Here is a 21,377-nt window from a genome sequence, read left to right as displayed (position 1 = left end):
CCCCCCCCTCACATCTCCCCAGCAGCCCCCACAGCCCCGCTGCCATCGCCTCCATGCAATCCTCCACGGGCCGAGGACAATGAAGACGATGGCTAGAGCATCGCCCCTTCCCGCCACATGACCCACCCGCAAGAGGGCGGAGACTTCCGCCCCCCTCCCGAGGCGGAAGTGCCCCTCTACCCTCCTCCCTACCGAGACAGAAGTGCTCCCTCTTCCCCCTCCCTACCGAGGCGGACCCCGGTGCTGGGGGGGGGGGGGGGGAGGTGCGTGAGGGGTGTTGTACAGAAACCTCCCCCCTGCAGCTACACCAAACCCCCATAACTCCACCATTGCCCAGTATCCCCCCAAAATATGGGGGGGGGCCTACCCCTCCTCCCCCCACCACCCCAAAAGGCCCGGTTTGTTTCCCAAACGAGTTTATTGAAAGGGAGGAGGTCACCGGGGAGGGGGGGCACTGAGCACATGTACAAACATTCTCCTTAAAAATGGGGGGGCTGGTGGAAAGAGGGGGGATCACCAGGCAGTCACTACTGAACATCAGCCTTTAAAAAAACAGGGGTTTGAGGAAAAAAAACAGGAATTGGGGGGGGGGGGACCCCCCACGGGTGGGGGGGTCCTGGTTAGGAGGCGTGCTGGGCAGTGGAGAAGCAGAGTTTCAGCGTGTAGGGGTATGGCCCGTCTGGGGGAGAAAAGAAGGGGGGGGGGTGTTAGCGGGGTGCAGGTTGGAAGGGGGGGCCCCCCTGCCCCCCCCCCCGGGGGGTGACTTACTGGGGTTCTTCATCTGGTAGTGGTTGAGGAAGCCGAGGGTCTCCAGGGCATCACTCTTGGAGTCCCACTCCAGCAGCCCCGAGGAGCTGCGCTCGCCTGCGGGGGGGTGTCCCTTCCTCAGCCCAGCAGCTGCGGCGGCCATGCCGCCCTGCCCCCCCGCACGCCCCCCCCCGGGGCAGGGAGCACCCCCCAGGCAGCCGCTCCCTGCCCCCCCACACTTACTCTTCCCCGAGAAGACCTTGACAGAGGAGGGTCGCTTCACACCCAGCTCATCACAGATCTGGGGCACGGAAGAGAAAAAAAAAAAAAAAAAAAGGGAGGGGGGATGAGGAGGAGGAAAAGGGAAGATGAGGAAGAGGAGAGGAGGAGAAAGCAGCAAGGAGGAAAAAGAAGACAGGAGGAGAAAAAGGAGAGAAGAAGGGAGGAGGAAAAAGAGGGAGTGGAAGAGAAGAAAAGGACAAGGAGGCAAAGGAAGAAAAAGACAAGGAAAAAGAAGGAGAGAAGAAGCAGGAAGGAGGGGGAGAAAAAAGCGGACACGGGAGGAAGAGGCAGACGCAAGGAGGAGGAGGGCAGGTGGGGGTCCACCCCATACCTCATAGAAGTTGTCCTCAGTCACCTCCAGGGGAGCATTGAAGAAGTGGAGGACGTTGCTGGGGTGCTGGATCCTGTTCTTGGCCGCCTGCTCGGGGGTGGAGAAGCGGTTGTTGCGGGAGCCGCTGAAGTCCTTGTAGCTGCAGGATCCGTCCTCCAGCCCGTAGGACTGCCCAGGCATGATGGCCTGCTGCTTGGAGACGCTGCCGGGGCAGGGGGGCAGTGCTCAGCATGACAGGCAGGGCTGCCCGTCACTCCCCCCACCCTGGCCCAAGACCTACCAGACATTGAGCTTCTGCCCGAACATGAAGTTGTTGTTGAGGTGGGTGATAGCCCGGTCCACAGCATAGCCATCTGCCATCTCCACCATGGCCGCCCCTGGCTTGCTCTTCATGAACTTCACCTGGAAGGGAAGCAGCGTAACAAACGATCCCCCCCCCACCACCACCCTCCATGCCCAACCCCCCCCCATTTACCTTCTCCACATTTCCATAGAGGCAGAAGATGTTAAAGACACGGTCGCAGTTCATCTTAGACTGATCCAAGCCATAGACCATGAGAACGGGGCTGTCAGCGTGGGGGCCATACTCCAGTGGTGGCGGGGGTGGTGGCGGGTGCCCGTACTGGGGGCCATACCGGCTGGGTCCCCGGCGGTGCCCCCCCACTGGAGGGCCCATCCTTCTCCCTTCATAGTGGGGCGGTGGGGGCCCGTAACCCTCGTCGTGGTAGTGCCCATGGTATCCGCCATGGGGGCCTCCTGTGTGGGTAGATGGTTGGAGACCCCCCTGGTATCCCATGGCTCCCCCCCCCCCCCAAGGGTGCCATACCGTACTCCGCAGGGTGGTCTCCCAGGAGTGGGGGCTGCCGCTGGCGCTTGTTGGGGTTGCCACCTGGGTCTCCTGCGGGTGGAAGGAGAGGTTAGGGTGGTCTCATTGGGGGGGAACACCACTCTCCAGGGTGCCAGGGTGCCAGGGGCCCCTCCAGTCCCTGACACCCAAGCCTGGCCCCGGGGAGGCTTTGGGGATCCCCCAGCTACCCCAGGAAGGCAATAGTGGGGCTGGCTCCGAACCCCTGCGCCCAGCTCCCAAACAGGACCCCCACATCTCCTCCCTGCGGGGACTGAGAGCCCCGGCTGGAGCGAGGGGGCTGATCCCAGGAGAAGAAACCCACCCCTACCCCCAATCCTACCCCCTCCCTCCTGCCCACCAGGGACCAGCCCTGGACCCCCTAAGCTGACTAGGAGGGAGGTACGGCGAGGGGAGCGCCCCACTCCGTGCCCCCCAGCCTCTGAGATGCTGCTAGTTTCTACACAGCCATTTAAAAAAACCCAAAAACTAATGTACAAAAAGGAAAAATAAAAATGTAAATTAAATAATAAAAAGTGGCAAGACATCTCCCCACCCTGACAAAATGGGAGAGGGAGCAAGACTGGTACAGGCAGCAAAGCAACAGCAGTAACAGGTTAAAACGAGCCATCACATACAAGGCATAAACACGCTCATGTCACCATACAGTTGCTTTTCTCTTCCCTTTACACAACCGGGTTTCATACAGGTTTATTCCAAGTCAATTACAAAGATTGAAAAGGGCTACTTACAGCGGGAGTACAAAGTACAATGTCCATTGTCATATAAAAATTCTGTATTTCTCTTACCATTGGACGCTTCAAGAGTGAGTTAGCACAGTTCTGAAAGATGGCGTCCCATCAAACATACACTGCGACCCTGCATCACATGGTTTCAGAGTCATAAACACAGGTCAAAGGCACAAAACCGCTACAATTTTTCTTTAAAAAAAAGTAAATTTTTTTTTTTTTTAAAAAAAAGGTCTCACAGATGTTTTGTCCTCAGAAGGTACCGAGAGAGAGGACATAAAGGTGTGATAAATTAGTGTTCCTCCGTGTTTCACCTCCTGCAATTTGTGTTGTGCTGTAACAAAATGGTGCTTCTGGCTCTGTGTAGCTCTTTCCCATGTGCGTGTCTCCTCTGTAATGGAAATGTGTCTCGGCTCGAGCGCCAGCCTGTGCCAGACCCACACAGCCCCAGCTACAGCCTCCTAGGGACCTGTGTGCCCTTGGGGTTGGGTTGCTTTGTGTTGGCTGGCTTGGTGGTGTTTTTTTTGTTTGTTTGGTTGGTTGGTTTTGGTTTGGGTTTTTTTGTTTTGTTTTCTCCACTTGGCGCTGATATGGTGGCAGTTGAGGACTGCAGGAGAAACAGCATAAAGCAAAGGAACTGCCCTCCCAAACCAAACCGTGCTGAGAGCAATCCCTTAGATCTACTCCGGTCTCCGGTAAAAGCGCTGCTGGGCTTGTTTTGAGGACCCTCTGGGCTGTGTTTTCTAGTTCTGTGTACATTCGTGGGTTCGGTTTGGTCTGGTTTTGGTAAGTAAAGGTAAATGTCTGCTGTGGCATGCTGCGCCTCTTTCTCTCTCTGTGCTGTAGATAGTCCTTGGGCCACGGTGTTGTGTCCTTGATGTAATGAGCTCAAGCTGCTGCTTGTTTCTGGATGCTGCGTGTTTTCTCCAGTAAAGGTTTCTACACTGTGTGGTGTGAGGAATGTGCAGAGGCAGGTCACGGCCCGTTCGGGACTTCCGCTGTAGTACGGTCCCCAGGGTTATGTGCAAATGACTGCTCGGAGCTGGGAAAGGCCACGTTACCGCACCCCCCCACCCACTTCCCAGTGAGCCCCCTCTTGCCCCTGCGGCTCTGCACATCTTCTACATATGTACCTGGCAGGAGAGCTCTGCCCCTGCCCCTGCCCCTCACTAAGTCATGTAATGCCATTGCTTGCATCAGCACCTGAACGGCTCTGCAGCTTTGAAAAGCGGGGATGTCCGGCAGACGGCAGCTCCCGCAGCGAATTCCAGTCCCCACGAATCCCCCATGCCTGCCATCCCCCCTCCCCCATCCTTGCTTTGAGCAGTCAAGGTCACCCGGCACCAGTACCCCAGCTTTAAAACATGAAGCATTTGACTTAAAAAAAAAAAAAAAAAAAAAAAAAAAAAAAAAAAAAAGAAAACCTCAAAAAATCCCCAAACCCTGTCGCCAAGCTCCTCATGTGGGGCTGACCCTGCACAGCCTGACATGGAGGGCATCAACAGCTGCATCCAGCCCCAGCATCCAGCTGGGAGTGGGAGATGTCCACTCCCGTGAGCACAGGGGTTTTTTTGGGGGTGGGGGGTGTCTTTTTTTTTCCCCCCACCCTGTCTCAAGCTCAAGGGAGCCGGTGTCTCCCCTCTGGTTTTACAGATGGGCCAGGTGCCACCCCCCCACCAGGCCAGGGGCATTTCCAACTTGCCCCTCAGCTCCAGGAAGGTGATGCAGCCCCAATTTGGCAAATCCAGTTCGGAAGATGAGGCACGCAAAGAGCTGGCAGCGGGGCATACACAATAAAGCAATGGCACTTCCCCCCCAGCCACCGAACCACCAGAAACTCATTAAATATAAAAAAAACCAACCAACCGCATATCACTGGTGCAGACTCCCCCTCGCTTCACACACCTGACACCGACGCTTCCTGACAAGCAATGCGCAGAACAAACCACCGAGAGAAATCCCCAGCCATCGCCACTAGGTCTTTCGACTCAGTTCGACCCCACCCCGAGCCCCCTCCCCATTGAGCCCATGCCAGCTCCAGCTAAAGGTATGGGCAGGCGAATGGCATTACATATTGTGGGTCGGTATGAGAATGCTGTGCCTGACCGCGTGTGTAGGTATAAAGCGCTTCATCGGAGATTACCTTGTCCACTGAGGTTGGGGTTGGTGTAGTCCCAGGTATCCTGGTCGTTCTTGAAGACATTGAGGCGTGTGGGCTGCGAGAAACACCCGGAGAAGCATCAGGCGTCAGCGGCATTACCCCACAAGGGGTGTGCGCTGCCGGTGGGGACACTTACCTTGGCATATTCGATCTTCAGCGTGCAGCACCCAGAGTAAATGTCGGCCCCGTTGAGGGACGCCTTGGCTCGCTGGGCACTCTGCACCGAGTCAAACGTTGGCAGCGTTAAGGATGTTTACGGAAACTAAAGTGTCTTTAGGGAGGGTTTTGCTGTCTGGGAGGACGGAGCCAACCATGCCGTGTGTCAGGCATCACTCCCTGAGTACACGGATAATTTGGGAAACCCTCAGCTCCCTCCCTGTAGCTGGGCAGGACACACCAGAGTGTGGCTGAGGCGACCAGTCTGCAGCAGAGCCAAACCAACCCACAGCAAAAAAAAACACAAGAAAGGTAGCCCCAGGCTCTTGGGACACAGAAGGATATTCCACCATGGCCTGGACGCCATTTTTCCTGAAAATAACGATCCTCTGCACGGGGCCACAGGGGTTACAGATGGTGTAAAGCACATCCTGTGGGACAGGAGAGGTGAGAAAGCGTGAGGGACCTGGCTGAGGCACAGCAGCAGTGCCCCAGAACCCCCCTGAGCCCCCCCAAAGCAGCATATGCCAGGGCCGGGAGAGATCTGCGTGCCCAGCTCCGCGTTCCCAAAACCCTCGGGATCCCCCGGCGCATCACCCACTGTCGTGATGGAGTAGATGGGGTTGAGGATGGTGAAGAGCAGGACGTTGTTGACGCCCCTGGAATCATCCGTGTCCCCGGGACGGGATATCTTCTGGCTGGTGGAGTAGTTGACGAAGGCGGGGTGACCAGCGATGTAGATCTGGTTGTCAGCTGCGTAATTAACAGCGTTGCAGGCACCAAGGATATCCTCAAACTCCACCAAGGCTTGTCTCTTCTTGGGCATCACCACCACGTAGCTGGAATGGCAAAGGCCACGGTCAGACCGACACTGCGACACCACCACTGCGTGCGTCCCCCAATGCATCCCCTCACCTGATGGGGCCAAACTCCTGCAGGGCCTCCACAAGATCAGCCTCGACGACGCCGTCAATCAGCCCCCGGATGTGCACCACCGGGGAGGCAGGTGTCTTGTGGGGGTCATCGTAGTTGTCCTGGCAGGAGAGAAGGAGTCAGCTCAGTACTTAGCCACGGTCGGCAGAATCTCAGCACACCCTCTGCCCATCACCGCAGCTCAGAGTCCTGCCTCAGCAGTTAAAGGAGGGAGCAGTTTTGAACTTGGTGCAACCAAAGAGCCCCCAGCGCTGCTGGGGGATGCAGGCAAAGAACCTGCAGACCCCTGCCTCCCCTGAACCTGACCCCAGAGGCTCTGCAGGCCCCCGGGGTCCAGCCCTGCCCCTCAATAGACATTTCCCCTCTCCCCGATGGTGCTGAGCACTCCGTAGCCTGACCACGCCAGGGCAGACCCCGTCCCCACCCCAGCCCTGACCTAAGCCCCTCCGAGGCCTTGACCTGCCCCATGCCCCCCCCAGGCAATCCCTAAGCCCCTAAACACCCCACACACCTTCTCCTAGTCCCCCAGACCTACCCTGCCCCCCATTTCCAGCCCCCTCTGGCCCAGCATGCCCCTGCTTTGACCACCCCCCCCCCCAGGCCCCCCCAAGCCCTGCCCAATACACTATATTTACCCCCCCCTCCGAGGGACACATTTTACTCCCTCAGGTCTCGTCCTGCTCCCCTACTCGTCCCACTCAAGCCCCACCGTGCCCCCTCCCAGCCCGGCCCGGTACCACCCCCCCACCACGATGCCCACCCCCTCTCCCAAGGACTCCGCCGTCCCCCGGCCTCCACCCGACCCCGCTCACCGCTCCGGCAGAGCCGGGCCCGCCGCCAGCCCCCCCCGGCCCACCAGCCCCATGCGGCGGTGGCTCTGCATTCTCCGTCTTCTGGCGCTTGGGAGCGCGGCCGCCCTCGCCGTAGTAGCGGGCCGAGCCGCCGCCGCCTACCGCCATCTTCCCCATCTCGCCCCCGCGACCGCTGCCCTCCGCGCTCTGCGGACCCCGCCACCGCCGCCGCGACATGGCGCCTCACTCCGCCGCACCGCCTCCGCCACGCCCCTATTGGGCCGCCCCCCCGCCACTCAAGGCGGGGCTCCCGGCCCATTGGCTCACGGCGCTGCCTCTCCGTCGCCAGCCCCGCCCTCCACCGCCATTGGGCCCGCCTGCCCGCCAGCCCCGCGCCCATTCGCCCGCGCCTCTGCCCGTCAGCGGCACCGCCGCCTTCCATTGGCCGCTGTCCGCGTCCGTCCGCCCGCCCACCGAGCTGGTTGGCTGGAGCGGCTGCCTGTCTCAACGACGCCCCGCCCTTCTTCATGTCTCAGCACTCAGACTCCGCCTTCGTCTACCGCCTCTCCGGGTGCTCCCAGAGGGCCTTTCGGCAGAGGCTCGTCAGGCTATTGGTCAAAGTCAACGCCAAGCCACCATTCTGGGCTCTAATTGGCTCCTCTCATGCCCCTCGCAGCCTCTCCAGCCTCTCCCGCCAGGACAGCCCCCCCACCTACTGGCTAACCCTCCCGTCTATCAACCCCCGCGCCTGCCGCCCCGCGCTCTGATTGGCCGCCTCCCCCAGCCTTCACTTCGGATTGGCCCGCGCTCGTTGGCGCTGGCCCTGCCCACCGCACCCCCTCAGGTAGGGACCCCCCCAGGGCCGGGCAGGACGCAACCAGGTTTTAGAAATAAACCGCTTTATTACACAAATACCGGGAGAAAGCAGTAAAATGGGGGGTTTATGGTCTCCATGGCGACGGTGGTGGCCGGGGGGAAGCCCCCCCCCCAGGCTGTACGCTGCTGCCGGGGACGGCCCCAGCACACCCCCACACCCAGTTCCCGGCCCCGTTACACCCCGGTACCCCAGTTCCTGTCCCCATCACCCCACACCAGTACCCCCCAGTAACTGGGGCCCCCCCCCCACGCCAGTACCCCTCAGTAACCGGGACACCCCCCCCCCCCAATGACCCTGGTTCCTGGCCCCAGTAACAGGGACCCCCCCCCCTTCCTGCCTCCACTGCTCCCTGGTGGGGACATGGAGGGGCCCAAACTGCCCCTCCCACCCAAACCCTGCCGCCCCGCCCGCCCATGTCTGTGTCCCCCCCGGCCCCCAGAAGGGAACAGACAAGGCTGATAACCCTCTACGGCCATTTAATGTCACTGCCCCCCCCTACGGCATGGGGTCCCCGCTGCCCCCCCAGTGCTCACCGGTGTCCCCTGGGGCCTCACACTCGCCCCCCCGGGCAGTCTTGGTATCAATGGCAGCGTGCTCCCTCCTCACCAGCTCCTCCAGCTCCTTCTGCGGGGGGGGGCACACGACGGTGAGCGAGGAGGAGGGTGCAGCTGGGATTGGGGGGGGGGGGCGCACAGAGGCCAGGACACCCCCCACCCCACCCCACCTCCCAATCACCACCTACCTTCCAGCCCAGCAGCTCGGCCAGCGCCAGGCAGCCAGCATCGCACTCCCCCAGCCAGGCCACGTCCCTGCAGGGACAGAGGGACCTGTGGGAGGGGACGCAAGCCGAGGAGGGGGGTCCCCAACCCCCCAGTAGCCCGCCTACAGTGTCTAGACCTAGGGGTGCTCCTCCGTGAAAGCCAGGCATCCCCCCCCGGTCCTCCCCCATGCCCCCCCTGTCCATCACAGCCCCCCCCCCGTGCCCCCCCGTGCCTGTAAGCCTTGTCCGAATCAAAGTCCATGCCGCAGCCGAAGCCCATGAGGGACGTGAAGGGGTCACTCTGTGGAGGGGGGGGGGGAAACGAGGGTGATGGGGGGGCGGGGCAGCAGCACCTGTCCTCCCCAGTGCCCCCCAACCCCCTTTGTCCCCCCCCGTCCCCCCCCCCCCGGCTTGGTCCATTTTCATTAATAACCTGGGGGCAAGATTATGCTTGTGTTTCCACAGATGCAGGCCCACAATGGACTTCCGTTCAATTTGTACGACCATCATCATCTGGAACATCCCAGAGGGTGTGGCAATATGAATACCACCTCAGCCAAAAAACTAACGTGTAGGTCACCTTGGCCAATATAACAGATGAAGATTCTCTGTGCATTGCAACCGCATCACAAAGCCCATGAACCAATAGACAAGATGGCTATGACTTGTGCAACGCGCCCGGCCAGCAAGCGCATGCATCATAGGTTGCAACTGAAGCAGATTTTGGCACCCGCTGGCCACATGTGCTGAAACCCATTCCTCTGCAAATGTATAAATACCGGGATTTTCCGAAGAGCATCGGGCTGGTGTACGGCAAGGCCATCGTTGCCTCCGTGGGGACACCCACATAAAGCTGACACCTACTGATTGCTGGGCTGAGTTTGTGGAGCAAGATGGCACAAGAATGTACAAGATGGTCCATCCTTGTATGTTGCAATGTGTTTAAAAATTAATTGATAGATCAAGTAAGGCTGTGTTAGTTGAAACAAACAAAAAAAAACACAAAAAAGGGGGAGATGTAGGGTTCAATTATATGGAACTTAGTTACTGGGCCTGAAAGTAGCTCATGGTCACAAGAGCGTTCCAGACACCTTTAGAAGGCCTTGAACAGAATAAACAAGAAGATAGAAGAAGAAAGATCCCAATTAGAAAAACACAGGTGCACATCCCACGATAAAGGGAACTTGGCACAAACAACCTCAATTCAAGGGCTTATCTTGACCAATTGGACTGAGACAAGTTTCGCATGCTCTAGTTAACATAGCCAATTATGTCCTGTGTTTATGCACGTGTACAGAGTGAGTATAACTAACTGTATCTTATGTTTATACACGTGTACAGTATCAATATAACCAATCACATTTTATGTTTGTGCGCGTGGACACCAAATGCTTGCATGCAGCACCCAATCGGAGCTTCTGGGCAACTTAGAGAATTCTATAAGAATGATCAGGTAAGCTCAATAAAGGGGCAACTTTAATCATCATATTGGTGTTCTATAGTCCGGGCCCCGCATGGAATAACCCTACCCCTACACGGGTGCCAAAATCCACCTCAGTTGCAACCTATGATGCATGTGCTAGCTGGCCAGGCATGCTGCACAAGTCATAGCCATCCTGTCTATTGGTTCATGGGCTTTTTGATGCAGTTGCAACGCACAGAGAATCTTGACCTGTTACGTTGGCCAAGGTGACCTACACGTTAGTTTTTGGCTGAGGTGGTATTCATATTGCCACACCATCTAGGATGTTCCAGATGATGATGGTCGTACAAATCGAGCAGGAGTCCATCGTGGGCCTGTACCTGTGGAAACAGAATCATAATCTCACCTCCAGGTTATTAATGGAAATTGACCTTCCCATTGCCCTGTTTCTAGATTCTTAACTAAAACCATGACCTTACCCCTAATTTTGGCTTTAGCTAACTTTTCCTGTGGAGAGAGATTCCTTTTTCTTTTTTTTTTTTTAAATGAGCATTAACAGATCTAGTCACCATCATTCGCGAGCATCGAATCATACATGGGATAATAGCAAGAGTATGAATATAGGAGCCACCAAGAAAATCAACCACTTTAATATTTGCCATATCCAAGGCCCAAACCCCAATGATTCTAACCAGTCACTAAACGGGTCAGTATAGTATCCAGTCTTGTTTAGGTTCTCTTCTAATTGATTTAACTGTTTCTGAATGCTTATAGAATGGTCCGGCAGGTTCATGCAACACATTCCTTCAAACTCCTTACACCCATGTCCTATCTCCACAAATCAAAAACACTCCTGGGGGCAACAACTGTTTCCCCCTGTCATGGTTTCAGCCCAGCCGGTAACAAAGGATCACGCAGCTGCTCGCTCACTCCTCCACCCCCCTCCAGTGGGATAGGGGGGAGATGGAGAAAAGAAAAAAACCCTGGAACCTCGAGGGTTGAGATAAAGGCAGTTTACTGGGACAACACAAAGAAATTACAACAACAACAACGGTACTAATGAAAGAGTATACAAAAAGAGTGATGCACAGTGCAACTGCTCACCACCCGGGACCCGACGCTCCGCCACTTCCCCCACCGAAAGTCCAGCCTACCCCCCGGCCCACTCCCCATTTATATACTGAGCATGGTGAGGCAAGGCGACCCGGTTCGGAGAAGACACGACGGCAAAACGTACAGGCCATTCGGGCTAGTCACACACGGACACCAATGTGGTGGATGGCGAAAAGCGTTTATTCCCCGTGTTGCTTCCTTATATAGCCACGGTGCGCTTGCGTCACCACTGAACTGCTATTGGTTAACGTAACTGGAGGGGGTGGGGCCCTACCTTTCCATACACCGCGAAATCTTCCGATCGGGTTACCTGTCTAACCACATTTTCCCCCCCCTCCATGAACAAATAAACTTATATAACTGTGTTAGTAACAACAAGCAAAGACAGACCATTGACAGATACACAAAACTGCAACTATAATACGTTAGTTACTTATAATGCGTTTCAAGCGAATTGTTATAACTAAACAAGCTGTCTTTGTTCTAAGTACATAACATCAATTTGATTTAGGCGGGCTTTAACAAATTGAGCTAGCTTGTTTAAAAGGCAAGGACCGATTATAAGCGTGAGAACAATAACGATAACTGGTCCCATCAAAGTAGACACAAGGGTGACGATCCAGGGGGATTGGGTAAAGAGCGAATTAAACCATTTTGCTGAGAATATTCTTTGCGGTGTCGCTCCAGCCTTTCTTGGAGCTCTGCCATAGATTTTTTAATTATTCCTGAATGGTTGGTATAAAAACAGCACTCTTCATTAAGGGCAGCGCATAGACCTCCTTGATGCATAAGTAGGAGATCCAGTCCACGCCTATTCTGTAACGCCACTTCAGATAGGGAGTTAAGGGACGACTCTAGGAAGGAAATGGATTGCTGAATTTCGCGTAAGTCTTCATCAATAGTCATCTGCAGTTGCGTCAGGCTTTGTTCCTGGGATACTAACGCTGCGATGCCTGTCGCTGTACCTGTCGCACCCAAACTTAAAAGCACCGCGAGACTAATAGCGGTTACTACCTCCCGTTTCTGTCATGGGAGATTTTCCTCAAAGCTGCGAAGTACTTCGTCATCGGAATGGTACAGGATTCTAGGAATAATAACAACCTGAACACAAAAGTCGTTAGCTTCATTAAAGTCTTTGATGGAAATGCATGGGGTGACACCTGTGGAGTTGCAAGCCCATACTCCTGAAGCTGAGGGGACAGCCCAGGAGTAGGTCCTATCCAGGACAACAGAGGTATTGCAGATATGTCTGTTACGCTGCACTATCTGTTGATTGCCTACGCAAACTCCCTCACCCAAAACTCGTTCTAGCGTGATCCCTTTTCGAGGAGTATTCCACAAGCATTGACTGGGGCTACTTTCTTTGGAGTAACTGAACTGGGCACTAAGGGCTACACCTTCGTAAAAGGGCGGAATGGCGTCATAGCAAAGCCAACAAGAATCGGTAAGGTCTGGCTTTGTTGCGTTTAGTGATAAAAATGCTGCATCTAGCATGCGGTAAAATAAGGTAAAAGGGGTCGTTTGAGGCACTCTATAAGGGGGTGCTAAAACCGTATTAGGTTCTGGCGTAGCGCCCATAGGGTCAGGTGCTGGGGTGTTACTTAAGCTTTTACGTTCTTGAGCCATAATTTGGTTAGGTCCAATGGCAGTATGATGCTGCGGTGGAAGTCTAATAACTTCTACGACCGCACTTGGGTCTTGACCCCATTTGTGAATGAATACTGACCACATTTTGCCCAACGTCCAGCCTACATCTTGGGGTCGCAAAACTGTTACATTTAAGTGGGAACAACTTCCCCTTTCACTAACCATCCCGTCTGCACCAAAGGTGGGTTGTTTGCATTCTTGCGGCCAGTAGCTTACGTACAGGAAGTTATCTCTCTTGGGCGGTTTCCACCGATTACTAGTTACGATAGTTTCACAGCCCGAATATCTGCAGAACCAATAACCGGGATAGGTACAGTAGCTTTTCCCAGGGTTGGAACCGGGACACCAATACGTTTGCCAGTTAACGCAATTCTCTCCTTGAAAGTTAAATATGTCTTTGAGACTAACAATAAAACTAGGGGTGTTAGACACGACTTGTGCTATTACTCTACCGTCTGTAGGGTTGCGGAGTGTCCAGGTGCATGGCTGATAGGGGTGAATGTCCGATCTTGCCTGTACTGTATAAGTTAAGCTCAGGAACAGGGAGACACAGAGGCATAGATGCTGTCGCGGGATCGACGGTGTTCGCTCTGGTGGTGAAATGTGAAATTGACGAGAGGAATCACAGCTGCAGACCTGTTAAAAGAAACTCAGAAGTTTCGTTAGTTTCGTTACGCAACGCAGGTTTTATCGACTTTAAAGGACACCACTTAATAATGTTGTCTTTTTCTACTGCTGCATACCCCCGACCTGTCAGGACTAACTTCCATCCTGACTCCCAATTTCCTAGCTCATTTTTGATACTAACTGGTGGACCTTCTTTTAAGGCTTTGGTGGCCCAGTGCTTTTGGGAAGGGGTCTGTGTTTGATCTCCCCTTGGAAATTGGTTTAACGCTAGCATGGCGGTGGCTAACAAGCGTGGTTGTTCCGGTGGAGGGATATTATTGGTGAACCCTTCTGCTCTGGCTAGGGTCTCTAGCTTAGATTTTAGAGTTTGATTCGCCCTTTCTACGATGGCTTGTCCTGTGCTATTGTAGGGGATGCCTTGTTTTAAGGTGATGTTCCATTTTGTGGCGAACTCTTGAGTCGACTTAGAAATGAAGTTTGTGCCATTATCTGTTTTAATTTGTTTTGGAATACCAAGCCATGCCATAGCGGTTAGCCAATGCTGGATTGTCGCTTTAGAGTTCGTTTTCGCATGCTGGGTCGCAACAATCATGCCGCTATATGTGTCGACTGTTACGGCGAGCCAGACTCTGGGTTTTAACAATTGGCAGAGGGTAAAGTCTGTTTGCCAAATCTCCGAGGCCCTAAGACCTCTGGGGTTAACTCCGCTGGACCACAGGGGTGCTTTTTGGCAATGGGGGCAGGTGGCCACTATGTGCCTGGCGTCTGCCATTGAGATGTCGCACCTTTTGACGAGTGCTTTGGCTCCGACGTGCAGTGACTCATGCAGTTGTCGCGCGTCTCGCAGAGTCCAGAGTCCCTTTGCTGCGGCATCGGCTTTGTCATTGCCAATCTGATAAAATCCTTTGACAGGGTCGTGGCTGTTGACATGTATAACTGACACAGTACCTTGACGTGAGAAAAGTGCTTCTTCGATCATGGCTGCGGCAGGGGATGCTGAGATGCCTGGTCCGGACATTGCTTGGCAAAGTCTGGCAATGAACATGGAGTCTGTTACGATGTTAAGGTGATCAGATTGAAACAGCCAACACGCCAAAACTACAGCAGAGGCTTCTAATAGTTGGACTGACAGCGACATATCTGTCATTTTGATACATTGCCACTGTTCTTGTGCTCGCCACACCACGGCTGCGGTAGAGGTGGTTGAGGAAGCGTCGGTGAAGACGGTCTGTCCTGGTAGTGGTCGGTCTCTGACCTTTTGTGGAAGGTCGATATCTACTATTGCTAACAGCTGAGTCCATGGGGGTTTTGTGGAATAACAAAGCTCTCCTACGAATCCAAAAAGGGCCAAGGCAAGATGCTCTGAGACTGCCACTGATGATGTTGGGATTTGTTTCCGGAAAGGTAAGTATATTTTTGCAGGTTCAAAGCCCGAGTGACTTAGGGCAAGTTTTCTGCCCTTCATAATGAGGTTTCCAAGACACTCCACTCCCAGGGTAAATGCGCGTGAGGCTTTTCCGAGGGCTATCCATTGTACTGGCTTAGCTGTATCAGGGGGTCCTTGTGCTAGTGCTCCCACTCCTCCCTCTTTGGTGAAATGGACGTAAAGGTCCAATGGTAGGCTTGGATTCCATCTGGAGAGGACTGCTGTAGACAGCTGTCGTTCGATGAAATCGAGTGAGCGCGTGGCTTTGTCTGAGAGGGTCTTTTGTTCCCATGGATGCTTGCCGCTAAGAAGCTCGTACAGTGGGGACATAACTTCTGGTGGGATGAGGATGACGTTGCGCAGCCACTGCAAAGATCCTACTAGCTGCTGTGCGTCGTGAAGCATTTTGATACTACAGCGAATTTTAATTGCTGGGGGTGTTACATGAGAGCTGGCGATTTTTACACCTAAAAACGTAACTGAAGGACCTCTTTTTATTTTTGCTTCAGCTATTTCAAAGCTGTTGGCCTTTAGAACCTTGGAGATTGCTGACACGAGGCTGTCTACGAGGTCTGACGTTGGAGCTGCAATGAGAATATCATCCATATATTGGATAATGGTAGCTTCTGGGTTCGCTGATCGAACGGGCACTAGGGCTCGGCCTACAATAATTTGGCATATGGTAGGAGAGTTAACCATTCCTTGGGGAAGAACCTTCCAGTGGAATCGCAAACTGGGTTGCTGACCATTAGGGAACACAACAGAAAAGGCAAATCGTTCTCCGTCTTGTTCGTGTAGGGGTATGGAGAAGAAGCAGTCCTTGATATCGAGTACCGCACAAGGTTGGTTCGTTGGAACGAAGGAGTTAACGGGTAGTCGTGTTTGTACTGGGCCCATGGCCTGGATTTTTTTGTTGACAGCACGCAGATCGTGGAGCAGACGAAAGCCTTCACCGCTGCGTTTCGGTATAACAAACACTGGTGTGTTCCACGGGGAAGTAGATGGCTCGATATGCCCTTTTTCTAATTCTCGCTGGAGCAATTGAAGGAGGATTGTCAATCGAGGCTCGGGGATGGGCCACTGCTCGACCCACACCGGGTCTGACGATTTCCAGGTTAGCTTGATTGGAGGTGGAAGGTATGCTGCAGTGGCCCTTAAGGTAAATTTGTCACTCTGACGTTCAGCCGGGATAGAGCATCTCGTCCGAGCAAAGGTGGGACGTTCGAAAGAACGTAAACATGTATTTGGACTTCTGTTTCGGGCCTTCTTTTATCGTGGAGGGTTATTGATATTAATTCAACGCTTTTCTTTGCGATGGAAACTCCTCCTACTCCGCCTATGGTGGGGGCATCTTCTAACTTCCAGCCTGGGGGCCAAAGCGTCTGCGGAATGACTGTTACATCCGCGCCGGTGTCGATCAGGAAGGGAACACTGATTGCGGTATCACTGAGCCGAAAGTGGCTTGAAGGGCTGTTACCGGGGATTATGTCGGAGTTGTAAAAGTACTGCCGGCAAATTCCCCATATTATTGGCGGGGTATCGCATTGTACTGCCAGGGCCACTCGAAGGTTTTGGTCTCCAATTTGTCCTTCGAAGTTGCGAAGGTAGTTAGGTCTGGCTGGGTCATCAGCTGGTGGAACGACTGCTGTGGAGGCATTGGCTGGGCCATAAAGTTGGTGGCTTCTCGAGGAGGTAGTGGATTCGGAAGCTGCTCGCCCCATGCGGGGTTCGCATAACTGGGCCGCTGAATATCCCAGCTGGGAGGGGGCCTCGTGCGGCCCGCAGGTCCCCTCCCCTGCCCGTTTCCCTGCTTTTTTAGCCTGCATTCTCTGGCGATATGACCTTTTTTGCCACAAGCCCAGCATGGTCCTCTCGGCTTGCCTTGGGGTGGGGGATCAGGCAGTACCGGTTGGCTGTGGCCATGGCGACTTTGGACAGCCATTACTCCGGCTACGGCAGCGCTCACTGCAGCGTGAATTGGGGTCAGATGCTCTTCCCTTGCCACATGCTTGATCATTGCCGCAACACTAGAGCCTGGTGGCACCGATCGCAAAATTTCTTTGGTAGTTTGGTTGCATTGTTGTCGCAGGCAGTCGGCGACGACTGGGCCTTTGGCTTCTGCTAGCAAGTTGGAAGAGTCTACGGCAGCTTGGAGACGGTCTACAAATTGGGTGAAGCTTTCGCTTTCACTTTGTTTTATGGTAGACCACGGGGCTGGCTTAGCGACTATCCCGCAAGTGGTACGGATGGCTTCCCTAGCTGCGCGAGTTGTAGCCGCGATTTCTGGGGCTCTCATGTTTTGGGCTTGTGCCTGAGGAGTGACCATTGTTGGGTCTCTGCCCATTAACCGCTGTAGGCTAGAGTTTCGCAATGGGTGGTCGTCCCCGGCAACCTTGGCCAGCATATTTGAGCAATTATCCTCCCATTCTTGCTTAAATACTATCATCCCTGCGCCATCGAAAATCATTCTGCACGTTTGTTTAATGTCAAAAGGGAGCATATCATCGTTGCCAAAAACACTGTCAATTAGGGTGGAAACCATCGCGGAGTTTATTCCTTTTTCCGCAATTGCTTTAACGATTGCTTGTATGTCTTTAGGGTTAACCGGAGAGTAAGTCTTTTGGCCGTTTATTTCCCTGACCGGGAAAGCTAGCGCTGTGGGTGGGGCCCACTCGGCACACGCCCTTTGAATTTTTTTCCAATCTGTGAGCAGCGTAGATTTTTGCAAGCTTTTCTTGACCATATATGACGAGGCCAAGCCTTTAAGTTTGTTAGAGCTTGCTTGCATTTCCTCGTTATCCGAGTCGGAACTTGGGCTGGATGTATAACGCTTTGCATCCCGCACGCGCCGCCGGCCACCCCCGTCGTCCTCCGAGTCAGAGGTGGAAGTCGAGTGGTCCGAGACTTCCGGGCTACGGTATCTTTTGTTTGGGCTCCGCCCTCTCCCCTTTCCGCGGGCAGGCTTCTTCCCACCCCCTCTCCGCCTCCCTTCCGGGGAGTTTCTTTCCTTATAAGGAAATGCCTTGGGACGCGCCCCCCGACTGGGCCCCGGGCTCCCCTCCCTTTTTCCGTCCGCGATCTCCTCCCACTTTTCCCTGGATTCCCGACTGCGCATGTTTGTGGCGGGAAACGGCTCGCCGCCCCGCCCCTCTCCCTCTTCGCCAGCGCCATTTTGTGGCGCATACGGTGGCGGTCTTTCGCAAACCTCCTCGGGACCCTCGTTGTTAAACGCGTTCTCGCGCACATCGACATTATCACATTTTTGCCGCTGAACCTGTTTTACGGCCAAATTGGGGGTAGGACTGGGGGACCGAGACAACGATTGCGGGCAATCTTTGTCTTCGGATTGTCATAAATTGCGACCACAAGGGATCATAATCCAATTAAAATTTTATTAATTATAGCAAGTAGAATATGAGCAAATACAGCGCTGGACGGCAGGGGAGTCTGCGCTCCACCAACTGCCGTAACTTTTGGTTACAGTTACATTCCTTATATACATTTCATGTACCCTTTTCTTGTAAGTCTCCGCCTTGTCCTGTTTCTTCTTTCTTCACTGGTGTAAGTCTGTTACCATGCAGATTCGGTAGATCTTCTCAAGGATGACTGTCCTTTGATATGGAATGTCTTTTGATGTGGAGAAATGCAGCTGTTGTTCTTCCTTTCCTTATCTAGGGAGTGATGACTGTCCTTTGATATGGAATGTCTTTTAATGTGGAGAAATGCAGCTGTTGTTCTTCCTTTCCTTATCTAGGGAGTCATAGCCATTACTTTTTCCCCCTTATCTAGTAAGTTCTAGCAAGTGCCCTCTTCCCGGGACCTCCACACATAATTCGAGCAAGTCTTGTCATTTACACAAGGCATATGTTAACTCTCAACATCTCTTCCCCCTTCTTGATTTCCTGAACAAATTTAACCCGTTTATTACATAAGCGATCTCATGTCTTTTTGCAGTTTAATCTTTATACTGGGTTTAACATAAATCTTAATAAACAATATCATATTCATAGTTTCTCACAATCCCCCCTTTTTCTTTTTGTCCTATTATTGTTTATTAGACGTTACTTTCACTTTCGGTACTGTAAGCCAAACTTTTCTCATAATCCCAACATTTATCATAACATTCACAAGGTAATACTTCACAATTACAATATGTATAGTTTTCACGTGGCATAACGTTTTCACAACAATCTTCATCCTCATTAATAGGTACACTCTTATATTTTGCCCCAGACCTCGTAGTTAAAATAAGCAGTTTAGCCATGTCTAACCGTTCTTTAATAAAGTGTAAAATATAGTGTAATATAAAAGGCCCAAATACAAGTCCCAAAATCAACATAATAAGCGGTCCTGCTAAAGCAGACAACAAAGTGGTTAGCCAAGGTGAAACATTAAACCAGTTTTCATACCATGATTTGTTCGCTTCGCGATCCTTTTTACGTTTGTCCAATCTTTTTCGGAGTTCAGACATGGTGTCCTGGACTACTCCCGTGTGATCAGCAAAAGAAAAACACTCTTCATTGAGAGCTACACATAACCCTCCCTCCTTTAAAAACAATAGATCTAATCCTCTTCTATTTTGCAGCACTACCTCTGATAAAGATTTTACTGAAGTGGCTAAATTTTGGATAGATTGTTCTATTTTTGCTAAATCCTCATCTACAGCCATCTGCAAACTTTGTAATTCCTGGCCTTTTACTAGGGAGGCTATGCCTGTACCTGCTCCAACTCCGCCCGCTATCAGCAGTGTAGCCAGGGTTACCACTGTAATTGGCTCTCGTTTTTGTCTATTCAGGTCTCCTTCAAAGTGGCGTAGCACTTCCTCAGAGGTATGATAGATCAGACGAGGAACAATAATCACCTGTATGCAAAACTGAGATTGATTAAACACGTTTAGGGATAGGCAGGGCGTTACTCCAATGTCTGAACAAACCCATTTAGCTCCTGGTGTCGGGATAGCCCATTTGTCCCTTTGATTCTTATGTTTCTCTATGTTGGTGTTAGTGACTGTTCGGTTGCACAAAGGCTGGTACTTTTTGGGCACTGTACCTATACATTTTCCTTGGCCTGTTACTAACTGAATAGTGATTCTTTGCGTATGATTCTTCCGGTCATCCCATGGACATTCTCGTGGGTTTGAACCATTAGACCATTGAATCTTACCTGGTTTTCCAATTGCCTCAAAATATGGTGGTCTAACATTATAACATAACCAGCATTCCTTAGTTAAATTTGGTTTGCTTTCATTAAGGGCACAATAAGAGGCTTGCATTAGATTCCATAAGGGGTCTTTGGATTCTGACAACTCTAGATCCCTGGATAAGGAGAATTCAGTCACAGTATCATTAGTTGTTTCCGAAAGAGAGTCTGGAGAAGGGGTTACAACAATTACGGGGGCAACTTTTTCTTCAGAAGAAGTGGGTGGATTCAGGACCAGATTTGGTCCTATCGACAAAAGATCATGAGGAAGTTTTTCTTTAACTATTCTAAAGTAACTTCCCCTATCCGTTCCGTGTTCCCAATATCTAATTCCCCAGATACGGCCAATTAACCATGTGTCATCTTGGGGTTTTTTTATGGTGATTTCAATTCTTTTACAGGACACTTCGACACAGGGTTTTATAGGGTCTCCACTAAAATCATGTGTTGGGGGAGTGCAGCCTGGGGGTCCCCAAGTTACATCTATATATTTATCTCCCTGCGTTTTCCAATTTGAAGCAATAGTTTCACAACCCCAATAGCCACAGTAAAAATGACCTGGATAATTACAATAACTTTTGCCAGGGTTACTTGCTGGACATATATAAAATGCCTTGCATTGGACTTGAAGCATTGCTGTATCTCGGGGGCCCCCTTCTATAGGTATCAGGGAATATAGATGCACGGAGAAGTTCTACTTTCCTGGACCGATCTGAGTTTGAATTAATTTTGATTCTGGTAAATTATATAATTTCCAGGCCATAGGTTCATGAGGGTTTCCATTTGCTTGGGTCATTATCAATAACCAAACTAATGGTATACCAGGAAAAAGGGTGTCTGTCAATTTTGTCAATTTAAGTTTATTTTTACCAGTCCTGGGGAAGTTCGACCATTGCTGCTTTTGTGTCCCATTGTTTTGGTTCTTTTCTCCACAGTTTGTTCCTCCTCTGCCTTGCCCGTCGACTCGGTTGCTTCGAGCCACGGGGTATATCATCTTCTCGGCAGCAAGGGAATTCTTCAGGAGAACAGCTGTTTGGGGCTTTCTGCCTGTTTACATAGGCTTCCCACCTTGCAGCTTTGACTAATGGGACAAAGCAAGACACAGTTAGTATTTCCCTTCTGCACTTTATAGCCAAGATTTCAGCTACAAAGGGGACTGGTTTGTTGGAATGGTAACAATAATATTGTGGGTTTATTCCTTTAGCAAAAAAATTTTCCACCATTCATGGGATTTTCAAATAATTTCTTGTTTAGACTCTAATTGTTTTAGTTTCCATTCAGTGAGAGTTCTTTGGATTTTTCCAACACTGT

At 52.3% G+C, this 21,377-nt stretch overlaps 1 protein-coding gene across 2 annotated transcripts; it reads right to left on the bottom strand.

Annotated features, from left to right (window-relative positions):
• Nucleotides 1-584: 584 nt before the first annotated feature.
• On the bottom strand, nucleotides 585-7,262 carry HNRNPL (heterogeneous nuclear ribonucleoprotein L). Of its 2 annotated transcripts, none has more exons than XM_049793680.1 (13): nucleotides 7,016-7,262; nucleotides 6,186-6,304; nucleotides 5,872-6,109; nucleotides 5,616-5,701; nucleotides 5,251-5,347; nucleotides 5,097-5,169; nucleotides 2,187-2,258; nucleotides 1,836-2,116; nucleotides 1,641-1,762; nucleotides 1,361-1,562; nucleotides 991-1,048; nucleotides 769-897; nucleotides 585-679 (listed from the first exon to the last, which is right to left on the bottom strand). In XM_049793680.1, exons 1-13 carry the CDS (start codon nucleotides 7,229-7,231, stop codon nucleotides 621-623), a joined length of 1,752 nt encoding a protein of 583 aa, XP_049649637.1. In that variant the 5' UTR covers nucleotides 7,232-7,262; the 3' UTR covers nucleotides 585-620. The 2 variants fall into 2 exon arrangements, with proteins under 2 accessions (XP_049649637.1, XP_049649638.1); XM_049793681.1 differs by having other exon boundaries at nucleotides 769-864.
• Nucleotides 7,263-21,377: the final 14,115 nt, after the last annotated feature.

The sequence above is a fragment of the Accipiter gentilis genome, chromosome W, assembly GCF_929443795.1.
Source record: "Accipiter gentilis chromosome W, bAccGen1.1, whole genome shotgun sequence".
NCBI classification, from domain to species: Eukaryota; Metazoa; Chordata; class Aves; order Accipitriformes; family Accipitridae; genus Astur; species Astur gentilis.
Note: the sequence above shows the minus strand (reverse complement) of the source record. Positions and strands in the feature narration are given on the sequence as shown.

Excerpts from the sequence above, each read along its gene's own strand:
- HNRNPL (XM_049793680.1), bottom strand. The coding sequence starts at position 7,231 with ATGTCGCGGCGGCGGTGGCGGGGTCCGCAGAGCGCGGAGGGCAGCGGT. Across the intron at positions 6,110-6,185 it reads CAGGAGTTTGGCCCCATCAG|CTACGTGGTGGTGATGCCCA; the intron begins GTGAGGGGATGC and ends TTGCCATTCCAG. Across the intron at positions 5,702-5,871 it reads CCATCTACTCCATCACGACA|GATGTGCTTTACACCATCTG; the intron begins GTGGGTGATGCG and ends CCTGTCCCACAG.